The following is a 19,632-nucleotide window of genomic DNA, read 5'->3' as shown; positions in this document are numbered from 1 at the left end:
TAAACATTGAAAAAATTGATGGTGGTGAAGAAGAGCGGTTACAATATATATATATATATATATATATATATAAATCAAAGAAAAACAGTAAGATGCAACCACAAAACGACAAAATTGAAAGGTAAAAAAAGCGAAAGACTATGGAAATTGGTCACCTGGTTGGGTCAGTCTGGTCTGCAACTAATAGAATCTTCAAAATTTCTATGTACATAGGACTTTCTATATTGATAGCCTAATTGAAGAGGCCAAATTACAAGAATGACTTGGATGCACAAACTTCTCATGAATACTCTAATATCTCACTCTTTTTCTTACTAATCTATATGGTTGGAGTTTTTGTTTCAGTCACAGAATGTTCACTCATTTTATCCAAATTCATTCCTTCAAACTAAATATTTCTTAGTTATTTTTATACCTCAAGAATGTAAGGTTCTTAGTGTTATTAGATCAAGAATCATCCTAGTAGTTAATACTAAATGTTATCATCTCCATCTCTTCCAGCTTTGAGTGGAAAGAGAATTGGATATTCTTCTTGATGATCCTTTAGTATGCATCCACAAAATCCTATGTTCATTTAATCAAATATAAATTATTCTTCTATTACAATAATTACTTTTTTTATTTTGCCACCAATAATTTCTTTCCCTCAAAAACTCTGGGATGACAAATGTCTCAATTTCAGACATAAAATCAAATAAATTATTCTTAATATTTAGGACTAAAAACCAATTGAATGTATAGATTCAATTTGAAAAAAAATAGTATTATTTAGTTCTATTACAAATCATTTAAACTTATGGGTTGAGGGTTGAGCGTTGAACGTGTGGGCATTCAAACAAGAGAAGAGGCTTCTCCTCCCCTTGTTTGATGTATAGAATTAGAAGGCATGATTGAGGTTTGACGAGGCTGTAATTGGAAGAAGACTTTTGAAGCCACCCATTGCCCATCTTTCTCCTCTTCTGTTACACCCAAATGGTATTGATGCATTACCCAGTTTGTTTTTCGTGGTTTCTTTTGGTTCCCATAATTTGAATACAAAACTAAAATCTTCTTGAAACCCATCACCCGACTGTCGCTGCCACCGCTGCCGTCGCTCACTGCTCTTGTCTTACCAGTTTTGTGCCATCTCGTGTCTGTGCCTTCTTCTTCATCTGTTCTAACTTTCCTGCGTTTTCTTGTCCCTGATGTATATGCTTTTGGTGACCTATGGAAAAAGTGTCGGACTCCCCCATCTTTCCTCATTCCTGCACTCTTCCAAATAACAAAATTAAACCATTTCTCAAACCTCCTTTGTTACAATTTTATTGTCTAACAAATCCAATAAAGCTTTGAGATCATTCTGAATGGGTTTTTCCAAATCTTAGAGGTTATAAGCTATTGTTACATTATCAATTGTAATTCTTAAAACTATAATATATTTTGTTTCCAAAACAAATCATAAAAAATATCCATTTTAAACCTTAAACTTTCGTCAACGAATCAGTTTACACTCTTTTCCAACTTGTGTTTTGTAACATGTGAAATTCATAATTTGATTCAATTAAACTTTTGATATTTGAATTAAACTTATATAGTTTTATAAGCCAATCCATTTAGACAATTTGTTACCATCCTTTTTATAAAACAGACTATTAGATAAACATTCTCAAAGAAAATTCTAACCAAAGTATAAATGGATTTATCTATAAGAATTTTACATTTAAATTGATACAAAACAATGGCTATCAAAATCTCGAACTCTTACCATATATTGAAATGAAACCTAAACTTTGCCATAAACCCTAATTTTTCCAAATAGCAACAAACAAAGAAGTACAACAATTGAAAATTGAAAAGAAATGTCAATTATGATAGAACTCTGTCCCGAAATTATAACAAACAGAGAAAACAAGTTTTGGTGATTTTCAAAACTAGGGTTTAATTAGGAGTGAAATTAGAGAGTGAGAGAGAAGGAAGAAGAAGAAGATATATGGGATGATATATATATACCAGGAAGATATTGAGGATGAGTGTAACAAATGCCATCATCTCCATCCAACGTGAGAATGAAATGATGAATGAGAGGATGAAGCTTTTGTTTATCTTCTTTCACTTTTGCCTCTAAGTGTTCCAAAATTTGTTGATCACTTGGATCAAACTTCACTCCCGCTGGTAGCTTTCCCCAATCTTCGACCAACGATCTATTTACCTCATCAATTTCAAGAGGATATGCACAAGATGGACACATTATGCTTCCATATGCTTCCATTATTTTAATAATAATTATCATACAAATCTCTTTTGATTAATCTCTATTTAATTTGTATGTACAATTTTCCTAATATTGATCAATCCCATACCAGCTAGAATCAACTAAGTAGGCTTTATAAATAGAAGAAAGTGGATTTAGTTTAGCTTGGACAACAAGTTGTTCATTCACATGTGGGTCTTCTACGTATCTTCTTCTCTTTGACTTAAGAAGTATAGAAGTTCAGATTGGTCTTTTAGTTCTATGTTAATATCACTAATAATGAAACTTGTGCACCAAGGTGTTCGTTGTATATATTGTAATGCAGGGCCACACTAGACGTAAACAAAGCAAAAAAGTATGCAAAGTGTGATGCCATTACCATGTGCTAAGAAATTCATAATTTTAAAGAAGTGTGAGTTAGTGATAGTTATGACGTGTGTTATTACTTATGCCAACTTTTTTAGATTATAGAGTCGAAGCTACCAATTAATATTACAAAGCTTCCACTGTGAGTAGTTTTCTAAAGGCCAAATTATAAATAAAAAGCAATTAACAATTCAAATATGAATACAATTTAGAGATCATCGTATTTAAACAAGAAATTTATAATTTAATTAATGCGCATTTGATTTTAATGGTAATTCGATTTTATGAAAGTGGGATAATCGAGGGGTGTTGATATATCATATATATTTTTTTAAAGATTAATAATATAAATAAACCATCTAAATTTTCAAATAAATTAAAATGCTCCATATATATATATATATATATATATATATATATATTCAAATTACTAAGGTTGTTTTTTTCTTTTTATAATTCATCTTTTTTTAAAAAAAACATAACTTTACAATATAATATTCTATAATCCAACTATTTTATATAATTCAGTGAATAAATTACTTTACTATCACAATTTTTTGAAAATTCGATCATGAAATATATATTTTGAATATCCACTTTTTACAAATTTGTGTTGTGTTCAGCTTCATAAATTGATTTTGGTATTAACTATAAAATGTTAGTATAGAAAATGGCCCTTAAGAAATGTTTAATTTCAATAATTAAGGTAGTACAACCTACGTATTTTTGTTTAAAAGGACACATTAATCGCTAAACGATAATTGACACGATCTTTTATTTTAAAGATCGAAGATTCTTCAATTCGATACAATTGTTATACTAAAAAAAGTTAAATCGAAAATAAATAAATCATTCTTTTAGATTATGCGACAATTGGTAATTTTGACGATGTTGACTTGATTATGCTTCCTTTTTAGTTACTTGCGTTTGAAGAACATTTTCACCAACGTGACTCTACAATTGTTCAAGTGCACGAAACATGCAAATTGAACATAAGTACGAATGTGTTAATTAGTAGGAAGTTTCTTTTCTATACCAACTCTAAATAGGCATCTTGCAGCTTCCATCCATATATATTATACCTTATTTGGTGTTGAAATTAACCAAAGAGAGAGAGAGACATGAATTTGAAGTTTAAAGAGAAAAATCCAACCACCATATCCAACTTTGGTAAATCTTTATACAATATATTATGTTCCATCATTTTCTATATATTTATTTGGAATTTTGTCATTTTTGTAGTGATACAAATAATAGAATCCCAATTAACACGAAATTTGACAAATACAAATGTCCAACAATTAATATATAATTTTTTCTCACCCTTAATACCCTTAATTAATTTGCATATATTATAGGAGGACGTCCCTTTTAATGGAAACATAAAAATTTGTTTTCATACCTATTAACAAAAATCCAACCATAATTCCATTCATTGTGAAAGCACCAATAAAATTTTGTCACTAATTAATCTGGACCTATGTTTGATTCTCAAGACATATAAATGGTAATGAGGTAAGTTATGGTTGGCAAAGTATTGGCCATTTTGGTCAAAAAAAGGAATTGAAAGATTGGGTCCTTCCTTCATCCTTCATCCTTCATCCTTCCCTCTCACCGCCAAACAAATCCTCCATGAAATTTCCAACTAAATACCACATTTTTATTTCAAAGTCCCTTTCCAATTATAAGAATTATATAATATTTATTTGTATTGTTGTTTAGTTTTCTTGGGAATTGAATGAAGATTAGGTTTGAGGTTAAGTATGGACTTCTTGAAACCCACTTTTTTTTTTTGTTTATATATACCTAAAAGTCAATTTTTCAATCTCTTTCTAATTTCATCAATATTTATGTTTTGTTTATATAACACTTCATTATTTGTCCAACTATGCAATCCTTTTCCTTCCAACTTCCATACTTTTCAACCATATGAGATTAGAATTGTTCGCCAACATTACAACTGAATATAGAAAACCTTTTTATTTCATTTCTTTTTATATAATTGTTTCAAAATTACTTTAACCGAGAATAATCAATTTTTAAACTTTTTTTTTAAAAAATGGAAATAAGTTTAAATCAATTTGAGTCAAAAGGCTAATTATCTATGATTTAATAACATGTTGATATCAGTTATATTAATTTAATATATGGATGAAAATGTAATCAATAGTATGAAATATAAACCTATTTTCAAGTTTAGGAATGGATTTTAAAATCTAGAAATCGAATGAATACATTATTTTACTTAATCTTTCGTTTTAAAAAAATTGACCTGTAGGCTACAACTACAAGAACTATGAAGAAGACAGGAGCATAAACAATAGATATTATCTTTGTTCATCGGAGAGATTCATATAAATTATGTAATCAAATGTATGATATCTACATTATATAAAAAAAGGGGGATTTTGGAGAGGAGACCATTTCAAATTTGTTTCAATCCGTAATTCAAACCAAAAAAAAATCAAACACATACCTGAGTTTCCAAATTATTCAAAATGGCAACTACTTGACCGATCGCCGGTCTGCTCTTTCTACAATTCCCCACACAAGCCAACGCTACCTTCCCCATTCTCATCAATGGCTTCAAATCAGATGGATACTCAATTCTTGGATCCAAAACTTCACTGAATCTCATCTCTTTTATCAAGGGCAGAGCCCATTTCACCAACCATCCTTCTTCACAACCCCTTCCACTCAAAAGCTCCAACAACACAACCCCATATCCGTACACATCGTTCTCCTTGCAATTCCCCTGTCCGCTCTTACCTTTCCAGTACTCATCGTCCACATAACCCACCAACCCCCTTTTCTCTCTCGCCGCCAAGTAATTCAGCCCGTAATCGCTGAGTTTCGGGATGAATTGGGCGTCGATTAGAATGTTTGATGGCTTCACGCACCCATGGATCACGCTCGGCGCCATTGATTCGTGTAAGTATTGAAGTCCTCTGGCTGCCCCTGCTGCGATTTTCACACGATGTTTCCAATTTAAAAGAAATGCCCCATCTGCGTTTTGATGTAAATACATGTCTAAATTCACGACGCCGGCGTATTCCATAACGATGATTCGTTCACCGGGGGCTTCTGAGTAGCCAGTGATGGAGACGAGATTTGGGTGTTGAGCGGAAGAGAGGGATTTGATTACTGAAGAGAACCCAAATCCAGCATTATTATTGCTTAAAACCAACCATGGGTAGATTCTTTTGACGGCGATGAGTTCCCCTGTTTCCGATAAGGCAGCATAGACTGTGCCTAATCGGCCTTCACCGATGACGCGGCGGTGGTTGAAACCTTCGGTGGCGGTGTAGATGTCGATTAGCGTGTGGGGTCGAGCAGAGGGCTTTGCAGGCGGAGGGGACTCGTCGGAGAGTTGACGATGAGAGTGGTTTCTTCTGCAGAGGAAGAAGAGGAGAACAGAGAGAAGAGCGATGAAAGATGAAGAACAGAGTGCTAAGATGAAGTAATAAGCAAGTTTCTGGTGGTGATTCATTTTTGCTTATTGTTGGTTAGAAAAGAGAAGAATTGGGGATTGAGCCATGAAAAAATGAGAGAATTTTGAGAAGGAAAAACAGAGAGATTGAAGATGAGAAAAGGGTTTGAAAATTGGGTGAGAAAAGTTGAAGTTTTTGTAGTTTAGTCGTGGTTGTTCATAGTTGGCTGCTTCCGCTACTTAATCAAATGGCAAAATGTCAAAGTTTTTGTTTGATCTTTCCTTTTTAAATTTATGGTGTCTGATGTCATAAATTGTAAAATAGATGATGATCCAAGTTAAGTGATTTGAATTAAATCAAATTTTAGATGAGTAATATTTGTTTGTTATTGGTAAGGGCTACAAATGCAAATGGAAGAATTTTGTTGTTGCATGCCACCGACGTGGCCATGGGGTTTCTTATTAAATTTTCTTTGGTGGGACAAATGAGTTTGACCTCGAGTTGATCATACCTCAAACCATTTAATTATGCTTTACTTTTTATAAAAACTGCATGTGTTTTGGTTCTCATTTAATAACAATTTTTTAGTACTCAATTTTAATCATTCCACTTACTATTTTGTCTAACCACAATTCTAAAATTGAACTACACCTAATTCAATAATCATTTATATTGTTTGAGTCCTTTAATTATTATATCTTTCTTTTTTACAAAAAAATTAGTTAAAATGTGTGTGTATATATACTTACTTAAAATTTCTATATTTGTATTTATTTTTTTTAACCTAGAAAATCTAATTTCGAAAAGATGTGTCTTCTAAGATGAATAATCAATTTTTTTTTTTTATCAAATATAACAAAGTATCATGTTGATACAATCTAAATTTTGCTATATTTATAAATATTTTTAATAGTAATTTAAAATAATCTTTTTAGTGAATTTAGTTTAATATCTAAACTTGGAAGCTTAAATTTTCTAACTTGAAAATATTGAACAATCCTACTCCATAAGGGTTAAACTAAACATTGTGTAAAATTGGTTAGTGGTTGAATTAAAAAGAAATGCTGGTTTAAAGTTTGAATGAAAGAATAAAAGAATTTACTTCCAAAACTACAGAAGAAACTAAAATGAAGTAATTATACTTTGGAGCATAAACTAAAAAAAATATTCCTCTAGACATGTTTGGCAGAAAACCATTTTGTTCTTGAGAGAATGGACATTATTTCACAGAAAGAAAGAAAGAAAGAACAATGATGAGACTACCAAAAAGAATATTTGAAGAAGGGAAGGGGAATTCTCATTCCTCAACACAAGGAAAAAGGAATATGTGTGAAATATTGATTCAAAGACAAGAGCAGCTACTCAGTTGAAGAAACTTGAAAGCCATATGTACATCCAAAAGCATGAGACCTTTACGAGCCATCAAAGATTTTAGCAAGAACACATTGCAGAATGTGAAAAGCTCAAGGTAATTATGAACTTCACTGCACTTTCTTTGCCAGTGTTTACCTCCATTCTCTGTCCTTACTTTCTAAAATGACGACGACTTAAGAACTATGCTGCATTTTCACTATCTTCGAAATTATATGGAGTCAATCTTCCTTTTCTCCATGCAATCATCGAATTGCAATCCATACGAACTTCTAACAACATTGTAACCACTCGTCTCATGGGCGGGCGGTCGCTAGGTAGAGGGTTGGTGCATAGGAGGCCAATGTTGAGGACCTTCAACATTTCCTCCTGGTGTGAGGAATCCAATTTGGGATCTAGAATATGGCTGAGGCCTTTCCCTTCTAAAGTGGTTCTTACCCATTTGACAAGATCATTTTCTTCGCATTCGAGGTCGGTTGGCCGCCTCCCTGTTATCAATTCAAGGATTACCATACCATAGCTGAAGATATCGCTCTTCTCGTTTACATTCAATGTATAGGCATACTCTGCAAAGTATAAGTAGTACAAGGTCAATAAGCTTGATGACTCCAATGAAATCACATTATCATTCATGAGAAGTGATTGGTTATCAATTGTAAAAAAAATGAAATAATAATAGATGAATGATTGGCACGTAGATGAATCCATAAACATAATGAGAGAAACGCACCTGGGGCAATATAACCACAAGAACCAGCAATGACCGACATGGTTTTAACCTTTGATATATCAACGGTCATAGCTATTCCAAAATCTGCTATCTTGGCTCCAAATTCGGCATCCAACAAGATGTTATTGGACTTGACATCTCTGTGTATAATTGGAGGAACACAATCGTGATGAAGATAAGAAAGCCCCTCAGCAGCATCCAAGGCTATCTTGTATCTTGTTTGCCAATCCAATAACTCTTTTTTAATGCCATGAAGCATATCACCTAAGCTCCCATTAGGCATATATTCATAGACCAAAAGGTTGCATTCTCCATTAGTACAACAACACAAAAGTTTCACTATGTTTTTATGCCTTATTTCACCCAAAGTCATTACTTCTGCATCAAAAGCATTAACTTCAGTGCAATTATTCTCGAGATCGATGCTCTTGCAATCATCAGGCAGCTCGGGCCAAAGTTTCTTAACCGCAATGGTCTCGCCATTGGCGAGAACGATCTTGTAAACTAAGCAAGAGCCTCCACTGCCTATCACATTGTCTTCATCTAGAGAATCCACAATGTCGTCATAGTCAAAAGAAAGCTTTTGGAACGATGTCATTATCCATTTTGATTTGATGTTTAAACTTCTTGTCTTGACGAATGTCTTGTACTTGACATGGAACAAAACCGCTCCCACAAAGAGAGTTACACCTACAAATACAAAGATAGATCGCTGCAGCCAAAGGCAACCTCCTTCCTCATCACATTCTTTTTCTTCTCCACCTCTTCCTCCACTTTTTGAAGAATGAATTAGATGACACGCATCATTTTCTCCCTTACACAATCCAGGATTGCCCAGAAAGCTATTTTTGTACATTGATCTCTCAAAATAGGAAGGAAGTATTCCAGTTAAGTGGTTGTATGATAGATTCAGAACATTGAGGTTCACATTCTGTAACCCATGTGGGATTTCTCCAGAAAACTGATTGCCTGAAAGATCAAGGTAATTAAGTACTGGCAAGAAAGCAATTGCCGGGGGAATTTTCCCAGAGAAGTTATTATTGGCCAAATTGAGCTCATTCAACCTCTCCCAGGCATAAAGCCTGTGGTCGAGCAACCCGGAAAGCTTGTTGTTTCGAAGATCTAACTTAGCTAGCCGATTCAATTTCATAATGCTGTCAGGGATATTTCCGATTAATTTGTTATGGTCAGCAGAAAACTCGACCAGATTCTTCAAAGAACCAATCTCCCTTGGAATTGTTCCTGAGAAATTGTTCCTAGAAATAAGAATCATACTCAACATCTTGGAATTGCCTATTTTCTTTGAGATTTTGCCCGAGAAGGTGTTGTTTGTAAGTTCAAGAAGAGAAACATCTGGAAGTCCCCATATATTTTCTGGTACAGGACCAGTAAAATTGTTGTTCCCTAATCGGATCCTGGTCAGACTCTGGCAATTGCCGAGACTTGATGGGAGTTCGCCGGAAAAAAGGTTGTTGATCATCATTATCTCCGTCAATGCCCCCTTTGCACATAAGTTCTCCGGAATGCTGCCGGAAAAGAAGTTGTTCGAAATGTCCAACGATGCCAGAGCCGAATATTTTCCCAAATCCACTGGTAACGCCCCCGTGAATTTGTTCGCAAATAACTTAATCTCTTTCAAGGACCTCGACTTCGCCATGCTTTCCGGCAAGCTACCCTCGAAATTATTCTCAAACGCATTAAGGCTTTCAAGCGGCAACTCAAACAAGCTACTCGGAATTGGCCCAGAAAAATTATTCATTGAGACGTCGAACATGCGCAACGCCTTGAGTTTCGAAAACGTATCTGGTAACGCGCCGGACATATAATTGCCAAACAACTCAATCTGTGTCACATGGGTTAACTCCGTCAGCGCTTTCGGGAACACCCCAGTAAGATTGTTACTGCTCAAATCCAGAAGAATGAGGTTCTTGAGCCCTCTAAACGAGTCAGGAATTTCCCCTTGTAATTTACAACCCGTCAACCAAAGAACCTCAAGATTCATCAGATTACCTAACTCCGGAGGGATTCTCCCAGGGTCAAAAGAGTTGTAAGACAAATTCATCATCTTAAGAGAAGTAATGTTCCCAAGAAACGGAGGAACGGTACCACCCACAAGATTCGAAATAAGCGAAAACGCCTCTAGTTGCGGAAACTGACCGAAAGAGGGAGGTATTCGGCCGGAGAAATTGTTGCCGGACAAATCCAAGTAACGAAGATGACGCAAATCAGCAATTGAGGAAGGGATAGAACCGGTGAGGAGATTTTGGCCAAGGTCAAGAAACTCAAGAGTAGTACAGTTGGAAATGGCAGGAGGGAGAATGGAATGAAAGGTATTATTGTAAAGAGAAAGGTAAAGAAGATGTGGAAGCTTACAGAGTTGAAGAGGGAAAGTTGAAGAAATAGCAGAGCTGATGAGCTCAAGGGAAATGACTTGACGATGTTCGTCACATGTGACACCATTCCATAAACAGGGATCAGGGTCAGTTGCATTCCAGGAAGAGAAGGCATTGCCACGATCCTCTATAGAGCGCTTAAAGGCCTGAAGAATATGACCCTCTTGATTGAGGGCGAAGGAAAACAGAGGAAAACAGAGGAGGAAAAGGAATGAACAGAAAGGCATGAGAGGCAAAGAAAGAAGAATAAGTCTTTGAGTTATAATGGTGAAAAGAGTCTGAAGGGAAGAAGATGACACAGACACAACACTTCTTGAATGAAACAGTAATTTAGCAGGAAATCGTGGTCGGTGTTGAAGAAGATAATAAAATCATTCAAAAGAAAAACCTCAAAATCTATACGACATTCAAAGTTCCTTCAAAATCCCATGCATACCAACCTTTTAATGTTTCTTAGTTGAATTATACAGAAATAACCATACTTCAATAATTCCCCTAAAATTTTGTTACTTTTTGAACTTCCTTGACTCAAAATTCTCAACCTACTTGATCTTTCACAGCCACGTTGTAATGGTAAAAATTCTCAAAACAGTATAGAAACAACAACCAAAGATGGTTAAATTATTTTACAATCAATTCATTTCAATTAATTACAACTAAGATTCTAAATGTGTGACAGTTTTTTAAATGTGAGGACTAAATTGTTTACAATTTTTTTCCCCTTTCAGTTGCAAACGTAGTCTATTTAGGGTAAACTTCTGTTACTTTCAAACTTTCTTGTCCAAAAAATCTCAGCTGGCCAAGTTTTCAAAGCCACCTTCTAATGGTAAACCAATTCATTTGAATTACAACTAGATTCTAAAGGTCAATACCATCTTTGAAATTGTGAAGACCAACCAAGACTAAATTGTTTACAAGAATATGATCCCAAAATTTATTTCAACTTCAAAGGAAAATAAGTTTAGGAGACCATATTGAAATAGAAGTTTTGAATTTAACTTACCCGTAATTGACACATTTTCTTTTTATCATTGTATTAAAACTGAATTAATTTATAAAGTTTTCTTTTTCGTTCTTTTACTCTAGTTTTTGCCGTAACACTATAGGTGAGCTATTTTTCTAGATCTAAATCATGTTTGTTCCTATGAATTTAATATTTATTTTGGTTATCTTTTGAGTGAGTCCTCAAAGTTCTAATGTTATATTAGATGAAGCAATGTTTTTAAGATGAAAGGATGAAAGACGTTTTGCATGGAATACAATATGATTGATCAATTGATATATAATGTTCCTAACTATTTGGAAAGCTGAAAATGATTGGAGAAGAATAGCAGTAGAGGGTCAAACGTGACAAAATCCAAATTCTGTATATCAAATTCCTAACAAAATCATATTGATTAAATTCCTAATATTCTGTATATTAAATTTCTTACAAGTTTGAACAACCCCAATACCTAACAAAATCATACAACTCCCACTGCTCAAATATGTGTGAAGCAACAAAACTCCTTTACCCAAATCTTACTCCATCTTTCTTTCTATTTTCAAAATCCCCTCTTCTTTCTTTCTTTCTACAATCCAAATTTTCTATTATCTTTATTGCTTTGAAGCCATCATTAACCTCCCTTTTCCCACACTCATCTTCTACTTCTTCCTGCATATTAATACTCTTCAAACTCTTCAATTTTCCATCAACTACTGAACCCTTTAACTGATTGCATTCCAATTTCAACCTCTCAACCATGGAGATCAAAACCGCCGACGAAGAAACCCAATCTCATATTGACCAGAAACGACCCCTTTTGCGAGAAACCATGATCATCCCATCAAGAGATGAAAAAACACTCATCCAAAAAGCTATTTCTCAAACCTTTCGAAGCACTGCTAATTTGGCTAATCTTCTACCCACTGGAACCGTCCTCGCATTTCAACTTCTTTCCCCCATTTTCACCAATCAAGGCAACTGCGACTCAATTTCTCGCTACCTCACCGCCGGCCTTGTTGCTCTCTGTGGATTGTCTTGTTTCTTTCAGAGTTTCACTGATAGTTTCAGAGACAGTCAGGGGAATGTTTCCTATGGATTCGCCACTTTCAGAGGCTTGTGGGTCATCGACGGCTCCGTGGAACTTCCGCCGACCGTCGCGGCTAGTTATCGGCTGAGGTTTATTGATTTCTTGCATGCTTTCATGTCGATTCTGGTTTTCTCGGCTGTTGCTCTGTTTGATGAGGATGTGGTGAACTGTTTTTACCCGACGCCATCGGATCAGGCGGAGGAGATTTTGACGTCTTTGCCGGTTGCAATTGGGGTGTTTTGTAGTATGTTGTTTGTTGCTTTTCCTACCAGACGCCATGGAATTGGTTTCCCTGTCTCTGCTAATTAGCGGCGAAGTTGCTATGTGATTCGCCGAAATTTCTCTCCAGAAGTCGGAGATACTTTGTGTGATTCTGATGATTCTTTTTATGATTATTAATCATTTTGATATTGCTCGAATTCATCAATTTGGAGAAATGATTTCCTTTGAAATTTGACATTAACAAAATATGCATATATATAAAAACCAAGGATTAAATTACTATTTGGTACACATTATTAATACTACAACCGAATCAAATGGGTCCATTTTTCTTTCTCTAATAAGAAAAAAGCAATAGGATGTTGATAGAACGTATTTCAAAGTGATACACCTCTCAACTTCCCATGGCATTTCAATTTTTTATTCCCAAATTTCACTCCACCTCAAACATAAACTAAAACATATGATCCAATTATATTTACTAATTCTAACAAAAACAAATTATTTAACTTTTTGAAGTGCAACCATTGTGACGTGTGATCAAACCTCCGACTATATAAGTAAATATCATACCATAAACTTTAAACTACTTTTTCGTACTTTATTGAACTAGAAAATGTTGTTCTCAAGTTTAATGCCTTAACCAAAAAAATAATTTTGATATCTCTTATTAGAGTTTGTCGATATAGAAAAATGATTCTTTTGAAATATGCATCATTTGTATAATTCTAAATTTTATATGGTGGATAGGTTTTTGACCAATTAAAAAGCATTTATTCTTATCTTAGAATTAAAGGCTTGAATTATTCAAAATATATTTAGTACTTAATTCAAATAAACAATGATAGATTTTGAAAACTCGTTCATACTTCCGTGGAACAATAAAAGTATGATCACAACTTTAATTTTAATATACTACAATGTTTCACATAAACAGTGAGGTATCGAATTCTATTACAATTTGCAACTAATTTCGTATTTTGAGTGAAGAGTAAGTACGTGAAAATATTGAAGGTTGAAACTTGAAGTTGTGTTTTTTTTAGTACAATTGGAGTAGGGGATTCAACTATACATATCTCGTGATTATCACTAACTAAAATATATATGTTCGGTTTGACATCGAAATTTTAAGTAGTATCTACTTGTGCAGTTCGAGAACTAAGGTATTTAAGCTTGTTTAGATGTAAATTGGCCAATCAATAATTTAATGATCGAACAATATACTATAACATGAGTGGCACTTTAAGGGACCGTTTGGGACGATAATTATGTAAGACTATAATAATCACCTCTACCTCCACTAAATATTATTTGAAAATCCTCAATTAGTTATAGTAACACTATTCTAAAATTCCTTATTTATTTACTATTTCACATCTATCAATTTTTTATTATTAGATACAATATTTACTATTTCATTTCCAAACTAAAATAACCTACCTCAGAAACATATTAGTATAGCCACTAAAATATTCAACATCCAAAATACAAACTATTATAACTCATATATAAACCTATAATAACACATGATTATAACTCAAATAATATATAAAAATGGGGTGAAACTTTAATAGGAATAAATGAGAACTATTAATACATTAAATACGCTATTCATTAAGAAAAGAATGTTGGAGTGTATTAAAAAATACTAAACAACTTTTTATCTATAAAAATAAGTGAAATTGTTAAAAATAAAAAAATTGATAAAATATTTATCGTTTAAGAAAAATTTGTAATAAAATGAATTTTGTCTTTTACTATTTTTGAAAAACTCCTACAAAAATTGATGAAGTTATTTCCAAACATTTTTAAGTTTTAGTTTACATTTGATCATTATATTTTAAAATAGATAGACCTCTTCCTGTTAAAAGAACGAACACAGTCAATTACCAAACAAACTTGTTTTAAATATTTTTCATTCCCACATGGTTGTTAATATTTATTATAGAAAATATTTCATACAATTTTGATTACGTTCTATTATTTTATTGATTAAAGAGTTCTTCCACTTCCATAAGTTAAAATGTAGATAGACTATGCAGTATAGAGATGATTTTTCAACTGCTACCGGACAAGATAACTACTTTCTTGGGGTGATAAAATGTGTTCTTAAATTGAAAGTATATAAAGAATATTTTTGAAACAAAAGTAACTTTTCAAAATAAATAAGAAAAAAATAGCAATTTTTTTCTAGCAACAGACAAGCTAAAATGAAAGAAAAGAAAGAAAAAACCAAAATGAGATATTTTTAAAATTACAAAATTGGAAGTGGGCAAAAGAATGGTTAAATAGAAGGATAAAAAAAGAAAAAGAAAACCATAAGCCGTTTTTCGTAAGTATAGAGTATATTATAGTCAATGATTTTGATTTATTGGCATTGTTTATTTGGATTTAGTGATGGCTTTATATTATAAAGTTAAAATCACAGAAAGAAAGACATTGGGGAAATGGAAATTGGAAACGATAAGGAGATATCTGAACAGAAAACAACCCTCCTTCACATTTTGACAACTCAGCTCCATCCCTTCGCTCATTCGCTCTCTCTCCCGATAACTATACCCCACCACATCCCCAATCCCCTCCACAGAAAACACAAATATCCACTCTCTCTCTCTCTCTCCCTCCCTCCCCCCCCCATCAACCGTCTCAACACCCCCCCTTACTCTACTCCTGCATCCACCCAATCCAACAGTACAATAATACGACATCTCATGGAATTACCGCCAGAAATTGGTTCGCGATAAGCCCCTCCTCAATAAATCCTCCCCTTACCCAACCAGACCACATTTCCTTCTCTTTCTCTCTCAAGTTATGGAGTCCCACTTTCTCTCACGCGCCACCTCCTTCGCCGGCGCCATTCCCACCCTCCGCAAGTTGCACAGAGACGTCACCTCTAACAGTAACCATGTCGCCTTTGTCCACACTAGGCCTATCGCCGAGGGAGCCAACTTGATCTGGGGAAGACAACTCCGCCCCTCTTTGCTTCTCGATACGCCGCATCTTGTCTCCGGTAAACGTGACACTATTCGCCCTACCTTTGCGGCGGCCTCCTCTTCTCCAGCCGGAGGTAGCGATTCCGCCGGGTGAGGTTCGTCTCCTCCGTTATGAACCGGACCGGCTCCGAGATTCATCTTTCAACTCATTCTGTTTTCCTTTTTGAAATTCTTGCAGAGACGCGAAGGTTGCTCCGGTTGGTTTCTTCGAGAAGTACCCGGCGTTGGTGACCGGGTTTTTCTTCTTCATGTGGTGGGTTTAATTGCTGGTCACGTGTTTTGCACGGCGAAGGTTTGAGCTGGGTTGTGTGAAATTACCGTGTTGTCCCTTTTTGTTTTGTAGGTACTTTTTGAACGTGATTTTCAATATCCTCAACAAGAAGATATATAATTACTTCCCCTATCCATAGTATGTATTTCCAATTTACATTTTCATCCCTGTATTTTTTTTTCTTTGTAAATATCGTTATTAATATTTGTCTACCTTGCAGTTTTGTGTCGGTGATCCATTTGGTTGTTGGGGTTGTGTACTGCTTGATAAGCTGGGCAGTGGGTCTTCCTAAGCGAGCAGTAAGTCAACTCTTTCTATACCCCAATATGCCAATTTTCTATTCTTTTTCTTTCATTCAAATTGTTATTTTTAACTTTTTCATACCCAATTTAGTTTGTTTATTAGTATTAATTGTCTAATTGGTAGGGTTGTTTTAATGAGTATTTAGATTGAGACAGTACTATATCATATATGATGTCATTGCAGTGTTCATTGAGTTCTTTTTCTCTATTTATTTCAAAGATGGCAATATAACTTTTGTAATCTTTGTGCCCATGTTTATTTGAAGCTACATTGTATAGGGGGAAAAAAGAAAAGGAAAGTGTAAAATGGTCAACTAAATTATTATTTTTAGTGAATAGATTATATAAGGTGCGCTAAAATATAGCACTTACAAGTAAATGCAAACTTACTAATCTAAAGACTGAACTATCAATTCATGAAATTTTTTATAATTAGCAATGGTTTTTTTTTTATATATATATAGTTTTTGGGGGTTTGTTTTTCAATGAAAATATTGCAAGTATGGTAATCTTTTATGACAATGTATTTGCTAAAGTATGGATATAATTTTTTTTTAAAAAAATTTATCAGCTTAAATTTTTAGTTGTACTAGAGATTTAGGGTAGGAGGTTAATATAGATCCAGCTATTGAGACTTCTTCAAAATTTCAATTAAATATATCGTAGCTTATTAACTTAAGTTTTAGGTGATTAACAATGTCAAAAGATAATTCAGTTATTTTTGGTGCGCTTAGTATAAGGGTAACTCTGTTCTCTCTATTTCACACAAGTGATTGCTAACATGTGTTTTGGCTTGCAGCCTATTGATTCAACCCTCCTGAAGTTGCTGATCCCTGTAGCTTTCTGTCATGCACTTGGCCACGTCACTAGCAATGTCTCATTCGCAGCTGTTGCTGTCTCATTCACTCACACAATCAAAGGTAAACCACCAAATTTACTAATGAACGAGTTCACATTCCTGGATTTTGTTGTTTTTCTGAAATTTTTGTTTAATCATTTTCAGCTCTGGAACCATTCTTTAACGCTGCCGCTTCTCAATTCATTTTGGGGCAATCCATTCCCATTACCTTGTGGCTTTCATTGGCTCCTGTTGTCATTGGTAAAACCCTTCTCCCTTTAGCTGCATTTTGATGCATAATATGAACCCATAGCACTACCTTGAGGTTGAGGTTTCTTGTGTTGTCATATAGATTTGGTTTCATGTGATTATACTTTTGCTTGGATTTTGATCAATGCAGGTGTGTCAATGGCATCTTTGACTGAGCTTTCATTTAACTGGACTGGTTTCATTAGTGCTATGATTTCCAATATTTCCTTTACCTACAGAAGTATTTATTCAAAGAAAGCCATGGTTATCTTCGACCTAACTTACCTTTGATTCTTTTAAACTTTGACATTTTTAACTAGTACTGATCTATATGGTTTGTTGACAGACTGACATGGACAGTACCAACGTCTATGCTTATATTTCCATTATTGCTCTCCTTTTCTGCATTCCACCTGCTGTGATTGTAAGTTTCTTTCTGCTATAATACTGAAGTATCGATCAAATTAAATTTACCATATGATTAATTGGTGATTTAACATGGTATTAGAACTTTGTGTTATATCATTTGCTTCCAAATCAATATTGCCCTCTCGATTGATATTTTACAAACTTTTAAGCTGAAGTGAAGTGAGGGAGAGTGTTGATTGACTATATACCATTAAAATTCTCTGTTTTTGTTTTCTTATCCACTTTCTACCGTGTTTCTAAAAACCATTCAAAATTTGAAAACTAAAAAAATTAGAATCCGACTGAGAAAACCATGATAAGGAAATAAGGAGAGAACAAACGTAAAGTTCAGAAACAGAGAATTAGAAAACGAAATTGTTCTCAAACAAAGCCTAATAGGCATCATTTTTCACAATCTTGCATGTGGTTCTTGATAGGTGGAAGGACCTCAACTGCTTAAGTTTGGTTTCAATGATGCCATAGCCAAAGTTGGTCTAACCAAATTCGTCTTAGATCTCTTCTGGGTAGGAATGTTTTATCACCTTTACAATCAGGTATGTTGCCTAATTTCATTTTATATCTAAGAGAGACAGTAGATTTCCATGGTTTTAAGAGAATAATATTGCTTTGGATAACTTGACAGTTAGCAACCAACACCTTGGAGAGGGTAGCACCACTTACTCATGCAGTCGGAAATGTGCTGAAACGTGTATTTGTGATTGGATTCTCCATCATTATCTTTGGTAATACTTCGTTTTTTTCAGTTTGTATGTATATTGCAGTTTTCTACTTTCAATTGTTGCAATGAAAATTTCTGCTTGCAGGTAACAAAATCTCTACACAAACTGGTATTGGAACCTGCATTGCAATTGCAGGAGTAGCACTTTACTCTTACATCAAGGCTAAGATGGAAGAAGAGAAACGAGTGAGTTCCATCTTATTTGATGATATAATATTTATTTTGCCTTCACTCTTTGATTTAAACATTTGGGTTAGTCAAGATTTAAGATGGTATCGATTGGATGGTTTAGGAAGGCTCTGTGCTCAAACTATATTTCATCTAACAAAAGTTTATGACATGAAAAGAGTTGATATACTGTCTAAATCAATATTATTTGCTTCCTTCTGCTCTCTGAATGAAATTTTTGTTGTTTGGACAGCGAACAAAGGTGGCTTGAAGAAACATGGGATGGAGGAGATGGGAAGCTTGGAAATGAGGAAGGATTTGGTGTTGTAAATTTTAAAATAATAATTCCATCAACATGAAAACGAAAAAAAAAAAAGAAGTTATTTTGGAAGTATTCGATCAATTTTTATTGATTCTGAGCTCAGACATTTGTTGATTTTGTAATTATCCAACGCTGTCTCATTTTAAAGCCTTTTTAATTTCAAAACTATGTCGCTTCTTAGCACTTCGCAAGAACCTTTGCTTTCAATAACATCCCAAAGTTTAGTCAAACTATTCCGGATTTTTTAGTTAGTCGACTATGTATGTGAAGCGATCAAGAGTTCTAAGGTTCACAAAATTGAATTGACGGATTAAGTTATGGAACCTTTTTTATTCATTTGTAGGGCAGGTTATTGAGATCTTTTGCACTTGGGGATAATTTTTCTTGACTTTTGTCTGGTGTGTGTTTGGTTAATTTTGGTCTTATTAGAATAGTGAAATATGGCTTTGAATTTCATTGTTGTTTTCGTCTATAGATATGTGGTTCTTTAAAAATAAACTTAATTGATTTAAATGAATTAAGATTAT

The 19,632-nt window shown here is 34.0% G+C and overlaps 5 protein-coding genes across 6 annotated transcripts; 2 read left to right on the top strand and 3 right to left on the bottom strand.

Moving 5' to 3' along the window:
• Positions 1-595: 595 nt before the first annotated feature.
• LOC101222614 (NAC domain-containing protein 73) lies at positions 596-2,350 on the bottom strand. Its single transcript, XM_004134896.3, has 2 exons — positions 1,990-2,350; positions 596-1,244 (listed from the first exon to the last, which is right to left on the bottom strand). Exons 1-2 carry the CDS (start codon positions 2,267-2,269, stop codon positions 832-834), a joined length of 693 nt encoding a protein of 230 aa, XP_004134944.2. The 5' UTR covers positions 2,270-2,350; the 3' UTR covers positions 596-831.
• Positions 2,351-4,904: 2,554 nt separating this feature from the next.
• Positions 4,905-6,231, bottom strand: LOC101222855 (probable serine/threonine-protein kinase PBL7). Its single transcript, XM_004134897.3, has one exon. The coding sequence runs from the start codon at positions 6,084-6,086 to the stop codon at positions 5,061-5,063; it is 1,026 nt and encodes a 341-aa protein (XP_004134945.1). The 5' UTR covers positions 6,087-6,231; the 3' UTR covers positions 4,905-5,060.
• Positions 6,232-7,150: 919 nt separating this feature from the next.
• LOC101223091 (receptor-like protein kinase HSL1) lies at positions 7,151-10,914 on the bottom strand. The gene is made up of 2 exons (XM_011660219.2): positions 8,129-10,914; positions 7,151-7,964 (listed from the first exon to the last, which is right to left on the bottom strand). The coding sequence occupies exons 1-2, from the start codon at positions 10,746-10,748 to the stop codon at positions 7,582-7,584; spliced, it is 3,003 nt and encodes a 1,000-aa protein (XP_011658521.1). The 5' UTR covers positions 10,749-10,914; the 3' UTR covers positions 7,151-7,581.
• A 1,174-nt stretch (positions 10,915-12,088) lies between these two features.
• LOC101202820 (protein DMP6) lies at positions 12,089-13,094 on the top strand. The gene has a single exon (XM_004134898.3). The coding sequence runs from the start codon at positions 12,264-12,266 to the stop codon at positions 12,900-12,902; it is 639 nt and encodes a 212-aa protein (XP_004134946.1). The 5' UTR covers positions 12,089-12,263; the 3' UTR covers positions 12,903-13,094.
• Positions 13,095-15,434: 2,340 nt separating this feature from the next.
• Positions 15,435-19,335, top strand: LOC101220728 (triose phosphate/phosphate translocator, chloroplastic). Of its 2 annotated transcripts, none has more exons than XM_004134636.3 (12): positions 15,435-15,898; positions 15,987-16,061; positions 16,152-16,217; positions 16,300-16,378; positions 17,181-17,301; positions 17,385-17,480; positions 17,620-17,732; positions 17,815-17,892; positions 18,314-18,430; positions 18,520-18,619; positions 18,701-18,801; positions 19,037-19,335. In XM_004134636.3, the coding sequence occupies exons 1-12, from the start codon at positions 15,627-15,629 to the stop codon at positions 19,052-19,054; spliced, it is 1,236 nt and encodes a 411-aa protein (XP_004134684.1). In that variant the 5' UTR covers positions 15,435-15,626; the 3' UTR covers positions 19,055-19,335. The 2 variants fall into 2 exon arrangements, with proteins under 2 accessions (XP_004134684.1, XP_011658226.1); XM_011659924.2 differs by having other exon boundaries at positions 15,609-15,903.
• The last annotated feature ends 297 nt before the right edge of the window (positions 19,336-19,632 follow it).

The sequence above is a fragment of the Cucumis sativus genome, chromosome 6, assembly GCF_000004075.3.
Source record: "Cucumis sativus cultivar 9930 chromosome 6, Cucumber_9930_V3, whole genome shotgun sequence".
Lineage (NCBI taxonomy): Eukaryota > Viridiplantae > Streptophyta > Magnoliopsida > Cucurbitales > Cucurbitaceae > Cucumis > Cucumis sativus.
Note: the sequence above shows the minus strand (reverse complement) of the source record. Positions and strands in the feature narration are given on the sequence as shown.